Raw genomic sequence first — 13,467 nt, 5'->3', positions numbered from 1 at the left:
TAGCTAAGTTATTATATTTATATTAAATCTGTAAATTTTTTTCTCCCTTTCATTATGTCTTGGTAATAATTAGGTTTGAAATCATGGGAGAAGAGGAAATTGCTTTCAAAATGATTCGCACCAATGTTTCTCATGTGGTTGGCCAATTAGATGACATAAGAAAAAATCCCAGGTACTTATTTCTTATTTTGCACATTGAAATTTAAATGGTCTCTCTCTCTCTTTTTTTTTTTTTTTTTTTTTTAGCAAAAACTAATTTAGCATGAACTCAATAACTAATAATTCAAAAAACTAAACCTTCAAATAAAATTTAAAAAATGATCATTTTGTCCTGGTTGTTTGTAGTTGGTTTTAAAACATGGCTACTAATATTATAAAATTTCATGTCAAGTTATTTGGCCTTTCCTTCAGTCAATATATAATGTATAATATATCTTTTTTTTCTATAACACCTTAAAATGGTTGTGAATGGTTTTATATAGATAGAACTTAACTCTTCTAATTTGTATTTTAGACTAATGTTCATTTGTATTTTAAAATGTTTTAAAGACAGGTAATAACATCAAGAAGAACCTAAAAATTATTTTTTTAGGTTGTACATGTACAATCATTTTAAACATATTTCCGTATTAGTCATTATGTGAAAGAAAAATTAGAACAAAAGAGAAAAAACATGAGGAAAAAAACACACACAAAAAAAGGTGAAAATACTATACTTCAATCCACATTCAATCTCCCTAGTTCTCTCTGAATATGGATGACATTTTCTATCCCACGTCTTTTGGAATTGTCTTAGATCACTGTGTTGCAGAGAAGAGACTTAAGTCTATCATAGTTGATCATCACATCATCTTGCTTACAATATTTTCCTGGAAACCTATAAAGTGTTGCTTAAGCATTATGAAGTGTTAGATGAAAAAATAGACTTTTGGGACAGAATCTACATAGCTATAAATTGCTACTGACATAAAATTAGGAGCTTCAGAAAAGAAAGGCAGTATGTACAAAAGGTAAAAGGTAAAAAGTATATAAAAGGTAAAAATCAAGGAGGAGGGTATTTAGATTTCTGGAGCAAGGATTAAGATACTGGAATCAATCATTTATTATGTGCATACCACATGGCAGACATGGTGCTCGGTATTAGAGACAGCATGAATGAAACAGTCCCTACTCACAGAGAGCTTACTTCTAATGGGGAATTGATGTTGGAAGGTCAAGAATACATCCACAAATATACTGAATAAGTAAATAAATATGGTATTTAAGTGGTTAGGGAAGGAAGGCACCAGTGGTTTAGGGGATCAGGAAGGCTTCATGTAAAAGATAGAATTTGGGCTTCATAGAACTTGGAATCAAGGAAAGAGTCTGTGAAATTGAGTTGGGTAGGAAGTAGATTCTAGGCAGGGGGCCTTCCATGCAAAAGCGTGGAAATGGGAGAAAACAGAGAATGCCAGGAGTGAGTCCAGAAAGATAGTTTGGGGCCAGGTTGTAAAGGGCTCATTCCTTTGTTCCACAAACAATTCTGGCCTCCAGTTAAGTCATTTTGACAGTAATATAAATGATATGCAATACTAATTCACAGTTCACAATACCAGAAGAAAATAGTCATAGTCAAGCATACACCAAAACAAATAAAATAAACCTCAAGAATGCATCGTATTAATAAGTATCCCCTTAGAACTGAATCCACTGTGTATTCTGACTCTCAAGTCAGAAAATTCTCTTTGAATAAATATCGAAGAAAAGAGCAAAGTTCAATTCACTTCATAATTCTTTTAGACCTTTGAGCAATTCAGATACCTAAGAAGTGAAACATATGTTTAGAATACATTTAGAATACTGAGTTAACCAGTCCTGTGCTCAAAAATTGTGTAAGTCCTGGAAAAAAGTATTGTCCTCAATTTTTAAACCTTTTGTTTTAATCTGTGGTAAATTAATAGGTATGAACAGAAGCCACAATCCTATATTTTGTTTGTCTGTTTATTCTACCTCCCTTAAATTCCAAAATCAAGTTAAATTGGCAAGCAGGAACTGCCTACCTTTGCTTAAGATTAGTATAATTTAAAATGAATAGTCATAGTACTCTAGATACAATCTGTAAAAGTTCTGGAATAGTATTGAACTCTTATAGTTTGATAGGTATAGGGATGGAGAGGCTTAAACTGTATTTGGAATATATCTATTTATGTCTTTTAGATATAGGTTTGATTAATGTTCTTTACCTATGACTCATTTTGAATAATTAAAAAAGGTTTCAGAAGTGAAGCATTAAAATGCAATTTGGGGACAGAGGAAGAAAAACTGTGAGAAAGAAACAACAAAGACGACCAGTATATCTTGGAAAATATTCAGGAAGAGGCCAAATAGTAATCCTTTTGGCCTCAGATAAAAATGCTCCAAATGCACAAAATACGGGTCGTAAAGAAAATGAATTAGAAATCTTCCTTCAAAGTGGTATATTCTACCTCTTGGGTTCCTTGTAACTTGGTAAGATGGAATTCTTGTTTAGAATACGGACAAGAAAGAATATACTTTTAAAAAAAAAGAAGTAATTTGATAGAGGGGCCAGCATCATCACTGTGTTATTATAGGTTCAAAAATGTCACCTATGAGAAAATGCAAGAACAAAGATGGAGGGAGTAGGGGTGGGTAATCATGGACCATACCCGGAACTTTTGGATTAGGGCTAATAGGAGGCCAGGCCAGGTGGGAATATATTAAAGACCACCTGGTCAAAAGGAGAAAAGGATGATGGATTTGGGGAACTTCACGAATCTGGCATGGAGGCATGATATCAGTCAGTCAGTAACATTTATTAAGCACCTGCTATATTCCAGGCACTGTGCTAAGTGCTGGGAATGGAAAGGCAGGCAAAAGACAGTCTGTCCTCTAGAAACTCACAGTCTGATTGGGGGGAGGGAGGGGGTGCAAGTGCATAACATACACAAACCAGCTTTACACTAGATAAATTGGAGATAAATCAACAGAGGGAAGATACTAGATTTTTCGAGGGGTCAGGAAAGGTATCCTGTAGGTGAGATATTAGTTGAGACCAAGTAGAGTTGGGAGAGGAGAGCTTTCTGAGCATGGCAGGCAGTATTTGTTGATAGACTATTTTGTTTAAGGACTAGAAAAGGCTGGTGTTTCTGGATCACAAAGTAAATCAGAGAGGGATATAAGTTGAAAGAAGAATGGAAAGGTAAGAGGGTGGGACAAGTTATAAAGGACTTTGAATTTCAAAGAATTTTCTGTTTAATTCTGCAAGTTCTAGGGAATAGGATAGGTTTTCGAGGGGAGGGAGCTGACATAGAGCTGCAATTCCTTACCCAGATATTTCCTTGAGTGTTAGTTCTTTTAAAAAGAGAACACTTGGAAATTCTTAACTTGCCTTATTGAATCATTTTATTCATCAAAAGAGAGAAACAATCCACACTTGATTCCAACTAGGTCAAAACACTGAGAATGTTGGGAGAAAGTAGCCCCTTTTATAGTTTGTGTTGGTACAGGGATGGACAGGCTTAAACTGATATCTGCCCTTTATTTGGAATACAGATTTCAAAGAGTTTGAACAAGGAACAAGTATAGTCCCTGGCTGAAAATTATGTGGGGAGGAAATTAGCCCCAAAGAGAGTATGTGACAACACTCAGATTTCCATTGAGTAACTTAAAGAAAAAACCGATTAAAAGATAATGTTGTGTATCACATTTAAGTCACTGACTAATATAGTTTTTTTTTTTTTTAAAGTACAGGAAATGGAAGTAAAATTAAGTAATTGATGGCTACAAAGTGGTAATGTAGTTCTCTTAAAAGAACGTCAACAGTGTCAAAGTTTAGCTAGTGAACACTGCTAAGGACTACCAGACAGGCTTTTTTTTTTTTAATAGTTATTTTTGGAGGAAAGGAATGAGTGGGACAAATAAACATTGAGGTGAAGGGAAGGCAGAACTACTGAAATCTTTTTTTGGTTTTTTGAATATTTATTCATTGTAATTTTCCCTCTTCTAATGTGGCAAGCAGGCTGTATTCTTGGAAAAGGTATCATGTCTGTCATGTAGCAATATAATAATGTAGAAGTTTTTGGTGACTAATAAGGCATATTGTAGAAACCTAGTTCAGTGTTATTATTATCAGTTGTTGAATTCTCAAAGACAGTTTGTTTTCATTTCCCCTATATTGGTAATCTAGATTTTCTAAAACTTCGTAAGAGCTAGGAAATGATATTTTTGTTTTCTGTATCAGGCTCCTTTACCATGCATCAGGCTAATATCGGGGTCAAGGGTCTTCTCCTTTTCCCATTGAGAGGATATGTTGCAGCTACGAGATAGCAGACTTTTTCATATGGCCTCCCAGTTCAACAACCACAGGTTTATTCTGATGCAGGCTAGTTAACTGATGTCAGGTGCTCTTGGCCAGGCCAAGCCCAGGTCAAGTTCCATTTACTGAGGCTTGAGATTGAGATCCAATGATGTTCTCAAGGCCAATAAATTGAAACAAAAATTCTTTTTCCTTTAGTGAAAGAATTAAAGAGAATATAATTACTTTTTTAAAATGCTGCTGTCTTCTACTTCCACATTATCAGGGTAACAATGGTTGGTCAAATTGGTGTCCTACAGGGCAATGGGGAAGGAATACCATCATCGGTGCCTTAGGGTAGACTTTTTATATTGCTTTCACCCCAGACCAACTAAAGATTGGGAAACCATTTTAACTTACATAAAATAAATGCTGTTTTTTCTTATAGCCCCTACCAAATTGTAAAAGATTGAGGTGTGTTCTGATTGATAAATTGTGTCTGTGATCTGAGAACTGGCTTTATTAAGAAGACTTAGGAAGGATTATCACCCTGTTTGATACAGCTATTCTTAAAGAGTATGTATTAAATTCTAGACAAAATGGGAACAGTATCAGTGGAACTGGTACCCTTTTTGATGACATTGCTTCTCTGTAGAATCTATTTTTTTTTCAATTTTCAATACTTTTTTACTTTTCCAAATAACATGTAAAGATAGTTTTCAACATTCATTTTTGTAAGACTTTGTATTCCAGAACTTTTCTTTTTCCTTCCCTTTCTTCCGCCCTCCTCAAGGCAGCAAACAATCTGATATAGATTATGTGCAGTTCTTTTAAACATATTTTCACATTTGTCATGTTGTACAAGAAAAATTAAACCAAAAAGGGGGACAAAAACACAAGAAAGAAGAAAACAAACAAACAAACAAAATTAAACAACTATGCTTCGATCCATATTTAGTCTCCATTGCTCTCTCTGGATGCAGATGGCATTTTCCATCCCAAGTCTATTGGAATTATATCCAATCTTTTGCATAGATTATTTATAAGGAAGAGATTCACAAGCGATTACTTTCATTCTTTTGCAGGGATTCTCATTAATTTCAGAATGTAATAGATTGAGTCTTTTCTTCAAATTTTGAAGATATAACATAGAAATAACAGATGCTTGTTCTTTCAGAAAATTTGTCTGCCTGAATGACAATATTGATCACAATCATAAAGATGCACAGACAGTAAAAGCAGTGCTAAGAGATTTTTATGAGTCCATGTTTCCCCAGCCATCCCAGTTTGAGCTACCACGAGAATATCGGAATCGTTTCCTTCATATGCATGAGCTCCAGGAATGGTAAGTTCTTTTGTCCTGTCATGACCATACAGTTGATCATAGTAATCACAGAGCATATATTATTTCTCAGAATATTCATTTATAATATTTAAGTAAGTGCTCATACAAAATAAAGACATCTTAATATCATAAAAAGCAAGGAGCTTCAGAAAAGAAAGGCAATTATAGATGGCAAAAAACCAAGAAAAACATTTAACTTTCTGGATCTGGGATTAAAATACAGAAAGAGAATACACTAGAAATTTCCCAATTATCTAAGAATATAAAGCCTACTCTCTCTGATAATATTTGATATAATTTTAGAAATGCTAGCAATAGAACTAAGATAAAAGATAGAATTTCAAGATATAAAGATGGGCAAAGAGGAGATAAAACTATCCCTTTATGTTGATGATAAGATTTTTTTCCCCACTATCTCCCTCTCCCACCCCACCCCCCAAATTTATTTATTTATTTTTTGGGCACACATTGCTTTATGAATCCTGTTGGGAAGAGAAAAATCAGGACAAAAGGGAAAAATCATAGGAGAGGAGGAAAAAAAAAAGAAGTGAACATAGCATGCATTGATTTATATTCAATCTTCATAGTTCTTTTTCTGGATGCAGATGTTGTTTTCTATCCAAAGTTTATTGGAATTGCTTTGGAGGGATGGTTTATTTGTAAAATTTTAATGAGGAATCATTCCACCAAAGCCTACTCAATATTTAGATTCAGTTACAGAATGTTTCTTAAAGAAATAAAAACAAAATTTAAAAAATACTCATTAATTTAGCCTTGGAACACATTTATAGATCACCTATCATATGTATTCCAGATGCCCTGCAGGAAAAAAGTATAAAGTATATCTTCAGGGATGGTAGGTTGTTGTAAGAGTGAGAGTCAGTCCTTAAAAGTGTTATCAAGGTGGCATAGCATAAGTGCTTACATAGTTTAATGGCAAAAATTCTGGACTAGGTTCTGCAACCAACTTACTCTGCCCTTGGGAGAAACTCCAGCCTCTTGAACTCAGTCTCCTCATCTGTAAAGTAAGGGGAGTAGATGAGTGAATCTTTAAGTTTGCTTATAACTTTCAAGAGTTGTTTGAGCTGAAAGAAAGATGGGGAACTATGTCAGTAAGGATGTTAAGATGGAAATGAGAAAAGTTTTTCAGGATAGGAAGAGAGAGACAGAGACACACAAAGACAGAGACAGACTGCCCGAGAGAGACACACAGTGTGTATGTGTGTGTGGGGTGGGGGTGGGGGAACATGTGCGTGCCCATGTGTGAGCATTTGGGCACATGCACACATGGACAATAGATGGATAAAATGGATGGACAGATAGCCAGATTCAAGCCATTGGATAGTAGTGGAAGATGAGGTTTTAAAAAAGTAAACTGGGGCCTGATTGTGGAGGACTTGGGATGCTAACCTAAACAATTTAGACTTTATCCCATTTACAAATGAAATACTATACATAAAGAAAGTACTTTTGTAAACCTTCAAATGTTCTATAACTGTTAGCAATTACTATACTTTGGGGCATTGTTCAGATTGGTTCATGGGCAGTGAATTAATACTTCAAAAATGTTATTTTAGGAAGATTAATGTAGTCAGTTGCTTTTGCAAGATGGATTAAAGGGAAAAGACAAGAGACCAAAAGTTGTTGAATTAATCCAAATATGAGATGATCAAGGCTTAAACTAAGGCAGTGGAAAAGGCAGGAATGGATGAGAGTGAAGAGAATTGATGGGCTTTTGAGACGTGAGAAAAAAGGAAAGATAAAAAATGATTTCGAGTCTTAGCGACAGAAATGAGGAATGTTGAGTATGGAAAGTAAGCCCAGACAAGCAGAATCATTTTGAAAAGAATGTATTGCAATTCCAATGCAAAAATCCAATGCATTTATTATAAATACATGCAGTATGAAATCGGGAGTCATAGTTTCACGTGCACTGTCCTTTGTGGTCTCCCTTGTATGTGGAAATGCTCATTCTGAGTGCATGTTAAGTTCAGAATAAGATAAATGAGGAGGGCATTTGGGAAGCAGATTTGGGAGAGAAAATGATAAGTTTGAGTTTAGGTTAGTGCTATGGACAGTCATCTGCACAGAGGTGATGGGGAAGCTGAGAGCATCAGTCAGTGAGTTCTTCAGAGGATGGGTGAATTTAAAGAGAGAAACCGAAGACCAAGGGAGTGACCTTGGACCAGGAAAGGAGAAAGTGGAATCAGCAAATATGGACTTCACAAGATAACTAGAAGAGAAAATTCCAGAGGAAGGGGAGGGGTACACTGGTCCCCCTCCTCCATGCCACATTTATGGCTTGTCAGTGACATTCTAAAGGAGTATGTTATCAACATCCAGATATTTCCTTCTTAATAGAAGAGGAAGCTGTTTGTAGGTCATAGTGCTCCCTCCTTCACTCCCTCCTTTCCTTCCTTCTTGAAATTTCAAGAATTGGCTTAAGAGCATTTTTGCTTCTCCTTCATTCAGAGAAGGAAAACTATGAGATATTTTCCAGCCTTCCTCTCCAGGAAACTGCTGTTAACTGTTGGTATGCTTTCCATTTAGAGACGTGCTTGCCATCTAGGAAAAACATGATTAAAGCATGAGAGGAGACATGATTAATTGGTATATTGGTTAAAATAAAGAGACAAGTTTCATAGAAAAACTTATTGAGAGCAGACTTGAGAGTTTCATATACTTTTAAGTTTTTCCTTTGAGTGATTTCTTTCGCAAAAGGAAAATAATAGTATTTAACATGGGGGAGGGAGGAGAATTAATGCTTGCTTTGTGAAATTGTCTTTAAATTTTGAAGAAAATACCTTCAAAGACAGTGCAAATAATGATTTTGATTTTGAAGTCATTATTTTATAGTGGTAACATTGTCTGGTGAATAATAATAGTTTAGGACTTATAGCATGATAGCATAAGGACTTAGCATCAAGAAAATCTAAATGTAGATCATACCTCTGATACTCTGTGTCCCTAGACAAGACATTTCCCTTCTGCACACCTCAAGCTACTCCCAGGACTGTTCAGAGAAGTTAATGACAGATTACTGCCTGCATGAGTAGAGGGATTTTTCCTACCAGAACTTCCCTACACTATTGAAACCACATATCCTTTCCATATTTATTTATTCTATTTAAAGAATGATAATGGACCACAATCTAAATATAGGTAGGGATAAGCATATGTGAAAGTACATACTTTTTTTTTTCTTTCTCTTTGCAGGAGGGCATATAGAGATAAATTAAAATTTTGGACCCATTGTGTACTTGTAACATTGATCATGTTTACTGTATTCTCATTTTTTGCTGAGCAGGTAAGGTTTGTGAGCTTTAGCTAAATACCAGACCCTATTTGTTAATATGCTAACATCTGATAATTTGAAGAAAGTTATATAAATTTATAATCTATAATGTCCTAAAACTTTTAACAACATTTAGATATGTGATATCCAGATATATATCATCAAACAGTGTACTCCTTTAACTTTATTATTCTCAAAACTTATTGCTGTAATATTTTTGACCTGAAGATTCAACAGGTGACCTTTGGTGACTCAAGCTGTAACTTATTAACATTCTCAAAGAGGGATATTTGAATATCTGTTCAAATATCCTAATGTAATATTCAAATTTAATCCTAAGAGATACTTGATTATTTTTCTTCACTGTTTCAATAGCTCCATTTCTATCACTAGTTTTTATGTCATCTGATGCCAATACATTTTGTAAGACACATTTTTGTATGTAATGCTAGATATGTACACACTCTTTATGTGCATGCCTGTATAAATAATCTAAATTGATTATTATTCCTTCACTGGAATAAGTTTACAATACAATAAGTTTATATTATAATAAATTTTCCAAATCTTTTAACCAGATGACCATCTCGTGCATTTTTAGACATAGAAACAGTATATTTCTTAGATAAATATGATGTTAGTCTTTTACTTTTATCTAATTGTCAGCCATCTCTTTATAAAAGTATGTACTTTTTAACACGGCTGTGTATGGGCTTAAAGGAATGATGCTTCATGGATAAATTTTATTAAATTAAAATACTAGTCCAAACTTCTTATTCCCATACGGATTTGCAGTAGGCTTTTTAACATTCTACATGCTGAAGACTATTTTCTCAGGGTTGGCAAGATTGAAAATATACATAGCAGGTTGATTTACTGAGTTTGATTGATGCTGCCATGCATGTTGTTGTTTACTGTATTTTAAATCCTATTATGGACAAGAACGAGTCATATTCTGCCTTTCTTCCACTATTTAGCTAATTGCTCTCAAACGGAAGATTTTTCCCAGAAGGAGGATCCACAAAGAAGTTGGTAACGAACGTATCGGGGTATAAGAGGTGACACAAGAGCCGCCGTCGTGTTCACTCGATGAGAAGAGTTTCTTTGTAATGTGATGTGATGCATCAAGGTCCAGGCCTGACAAATGAAGAGTAACATCCCGGAAGATGACAAACTGTGGACACAAAGTGGAGACGCAGACCAGCCAAGTTGTTTAATGGACACACTGAGAGATACTGGTTGTGTTGGGCGACCCTCTGCTGGAATTTCACTTTGGAAGCATTAGCTCATGGACATGTTATCCTTTTTATAAAAAGGGTTACTGAAAGAGAGACAGCTGCCTTTATCGCAGTGCACGTTGCCAAGTCAATTTAATATCGGAATCCCAGGCCAAGGAGCAAGTAGTTACTAAGTGGCTGCCCCCAGCCTTGGTATTCCAAAGCATTCTGCTGTTCTTTTGCTGGGATGCTTTTTTCATTTTCCGTTTTAAAATAAGTAACAACCAAATTAACTCTTTTAGGTGTTCTTGTGTCTGAACTGTGATGCTGAAACCTATTGGTGAATGTATTTTTTAAACACAGTCTCATATTGGTAGGATCAAAAAAAAAAAACGTTTGGATTTGAAGAAAGTTAGTGTGATTTGGCCTTGGAAGATCCTCAGCAACTGACATCTGAAATCCGTTGGCCTGCACCCCCTGGGAATGCAAGGATTGGGTTTGGAGGCCTTTGCCCAAAGGGCTATTGACCAAGCCTGCTGGTGTTGTGGAAACAGTGTAAAACCCACAAACAAAAGTGCCTCACTGTAGAAATTAGTGATACTGTCCTTTAACACAGTAGCAGGTAGTACCAAGGGCCACATATTGAGCATCTTTCTAAGTTTGGGCATGCTCTCACACAGCATCATGTTATGACCTCGATAGAGCTATAGAAGACTTGGGGAGGAAAAGCTTTTCAAGTTGACATTTCTGACATGTACTTTAAATCACAGTCACAGCAGTATTCTTTCAAAAATACTAATCATTTTGTAATAATTGTATAATTTGGAATGTACAGAATATGTTTGTGCTATCACTGTGTGGTTAAAAGGCTCACTTGAAAAAAAGTCACTTGTCTGATGCTTTTCGCCCTTACATTTTAAACAGAAACTTTATAAAGTTTTTCTAAACTAGTTCATTGTCACTGAATATTCAGCACTATTTAAACAAATGTATTTATCAAAAGGAGAGAAGATGCTCATGAGGAGTGGGAGGAGAGATCGTTCTGTTCTAGAAGAGAAATGCTAGTCAAGATTTCTGGGGAAAGAATAGTTTTCATTTACATGCTTTTACATAAATACTTACAGGTTTTCTGCCAGTTAGCAAGTATTTATGTATATATGTGTAATAAAAAAAAAATCAAAAACACGCACATACATTTTAGATTCTAACTTCTGTTTTAGACTTAATACTTATTTAACATTCATTGTTTTTCTCCCTCCTTTCAGTCCTCCCATAACATCTTCCACACCCCTATTCAGAAGGCAAGCAATAGGATAGCCATTATGTGTGCGAAGTCATGCCAAACATATTGCCATATTAGCCATGTCAACAAGTGTATCTTAAGTATATCTACTGTTCTCCAGGTATTGTACTGGGCTCTGGAAATACAAGCACAATGAAATATCCCTAGTGGCAAGAGGTTTGATAATATCCTAATTTAAGTAACTTAGCACATACATTAAAAACTCCCATTTTACAGATTTGGAAGCCAACCTTTAACTTTTGCTCAAGTTTATACATCTGATAAATAGAAGAACTAGTATTTGAACTCTAGTTGCTGTAACTTAATGTTCTTTCAGCTCTAGGAGCCTCTCTAGTTTATGCATAAATAGAGGCATAGTAGAAATTTGATATAATGGTTAATAATAAATTATAATCATTTGTGTTGGAAAATGCTGTGGGAGAAGAAGTCTGACTCAGGAATAGAGGTCTGAACTAGAAATTATCAGCATTTTCTTTTACTTTTGTAGATAGTTGGGAGGAGAGGAGCTTGAGAGTATTTTGGTTTGGTTTTCTACCACACCATTCTCAGTATCCCCCATAACTCCCTAGACTTTTGGGTTTTAAAACTAGAAGCTCTTCTTGTAGATATACTTGCTTGGTTCTTTACTGAATTTGCATATCAAGATAAATATGTGGATTCAAAATTCATAATAATTGAAACAGAACTGAATGGGTTTTACTTTGTACCCAATTGTATTTAAAGAAAGGTTCAACTGAACTGATTACTGTTTGATCAAGATTGCAAGGAAACTAAATCTCTACATCAAAGCACTTTGAAAATACTGATTCTCAAGAAGCTTTACTCAGTAGCACTTGACTAGTTTAGTTATAAATGTTCAAATGGCATTTTTTTTTAACATTTATAGTTTAAACATTCCACTAACTCAGATCCCCAGAAACTTGAAATCATCAAAAGAAATTTTACTCCCCAATATATGAAACTACAGTGTAGATTATGTCCCTCATGTTTGAAAACAGTATTTCTGACTCTTATCAAGATGTATTCCTAAAAGATCATTTAGTCCTTGTTCTCTGCTATACCCTTTCCACGTTAAAGGTTGATTTGATGCTTGTTGAAATAGAGCCATCCTATGTATTTAAATTCCTCTGTGCCAGATGGAGGCATAATCTGGGGCAATTCCCTGCCATTTGCCAGTAATGCTGACAAAGACTATCTCTATAGTCTCAAATCAGGATTCATTTTCCTGCCCTTGGTTGCTTGTGGCAGCTTGATTAGGCACCTATTGCAAAAAGTATTATTTCTATGTTTCTCTCTTGGCTACCTTGTGAAGCCATCTATGACGTTCCAGCCTGGTCCTAAATCCCAGTCCTAGGATCATAAAATAAAGCAGCACTGCCAGCTGCTCTCCAGGCCTATAGTTGGATGTTTGATGTTCACTTGAGGTACCATACTTGATAGCTTTCAGAAAGACAGAATGAACAAGGTCCTTACATTTTTTATTTCCTTTTTTTTTTTTTAATTGGTATATTTGTTTCCCATGGTCATGGTGGATAGAATGTTGGATATGGAGTTAGAAAGATTTCACTTTGAATCCTGCCTCTAATTAGGCTGTGTGATCCTAAGCTAACTGCTTTATCTCTTAGCCTCAATTTCCTTGTTTGTAAATAAGGATAATAATAGCCCCTCTTCCCAGAATTAGTGAAAATGAGATTTTTTTTCTATGTGATGGATCAGTTGTTCTATTTTATTTCTTTAAAAAAATAATTGGTCTGTTTCTTTTTTTAATGATTTAATAGTATTTTATTTTTTTCCAAATACATATAGTTTTCAGCATTCATTTTTGTAAACTTTTGTGTTCCAAATTTTTCTCCCTCTCTTTCTTAGTTCCTCCCCAAGATGGTAAGCAATCAGATATAGGTTAAATGTGTGCAATTCTTTTGAACATATTTCCTTGTCATGTACAAGGAAAATCAGATCACAAGGGAAAAAAGACAATAAAAAAGATGATAACACTATATGCTTTGATCCATA

At 34.9% G+C, this 13,467-nt stretch overlaps 1 protein-coding gene across 2 annotated transcripts in view; it reads left to right on the top strand.

Moving 5' to 3' along the window:
- The window catches only part of GNPTAB (N-acetylglucosamine-1-phosphate transferase subunits alpha and beta), a 92,547-nt gene extending 79,080 nt beyond the window's left edge, over positions 1 to 13,467 (top strand). For both annotated transcript variants that reach the window (XM_051961054.1, XM_051961055.1), the window contains 4 exons: positions 74 to 172; positions 5,472 to 5,639; positions 8,856 to 8,946; positions 9,912 to 13,467. In XM_051961054.1, coding sequence (XP_051817014.1) covers positions 74 to 172; positions 5,472 to 5,639; positions 8,856 to 8,946; positions 9,912 to 9,989 — 436 coding nt within the window. In that variant the 3' untranslated portion in view covers positions 9,990 to 13,467. The remainder of the gene's footprint in view (positions 1 to 73; positions 173 to 5,471; positions 5,640 to 8,855; positions 8,947 to 9,911) is intronic.

This window comes from Antechinus flavipes, chromosome 5 (genome assembly GCF_016432865.1).
Source record: "Antechinus flavipes isolate AdamAnt ecotype Samford, QLD, Australia chromosome 5, AdamAnt_v2, whole genome shotgun sequence".
NCBI lineage: Eukaryota > Metazoa > Chordata > Mammalia > Dasyuromorphia > Dasyuridae > Antechinus > Antechinus flavipes.
This window is presented reverse-complemented; position numbering and strand designations above follow the sequence as displayed.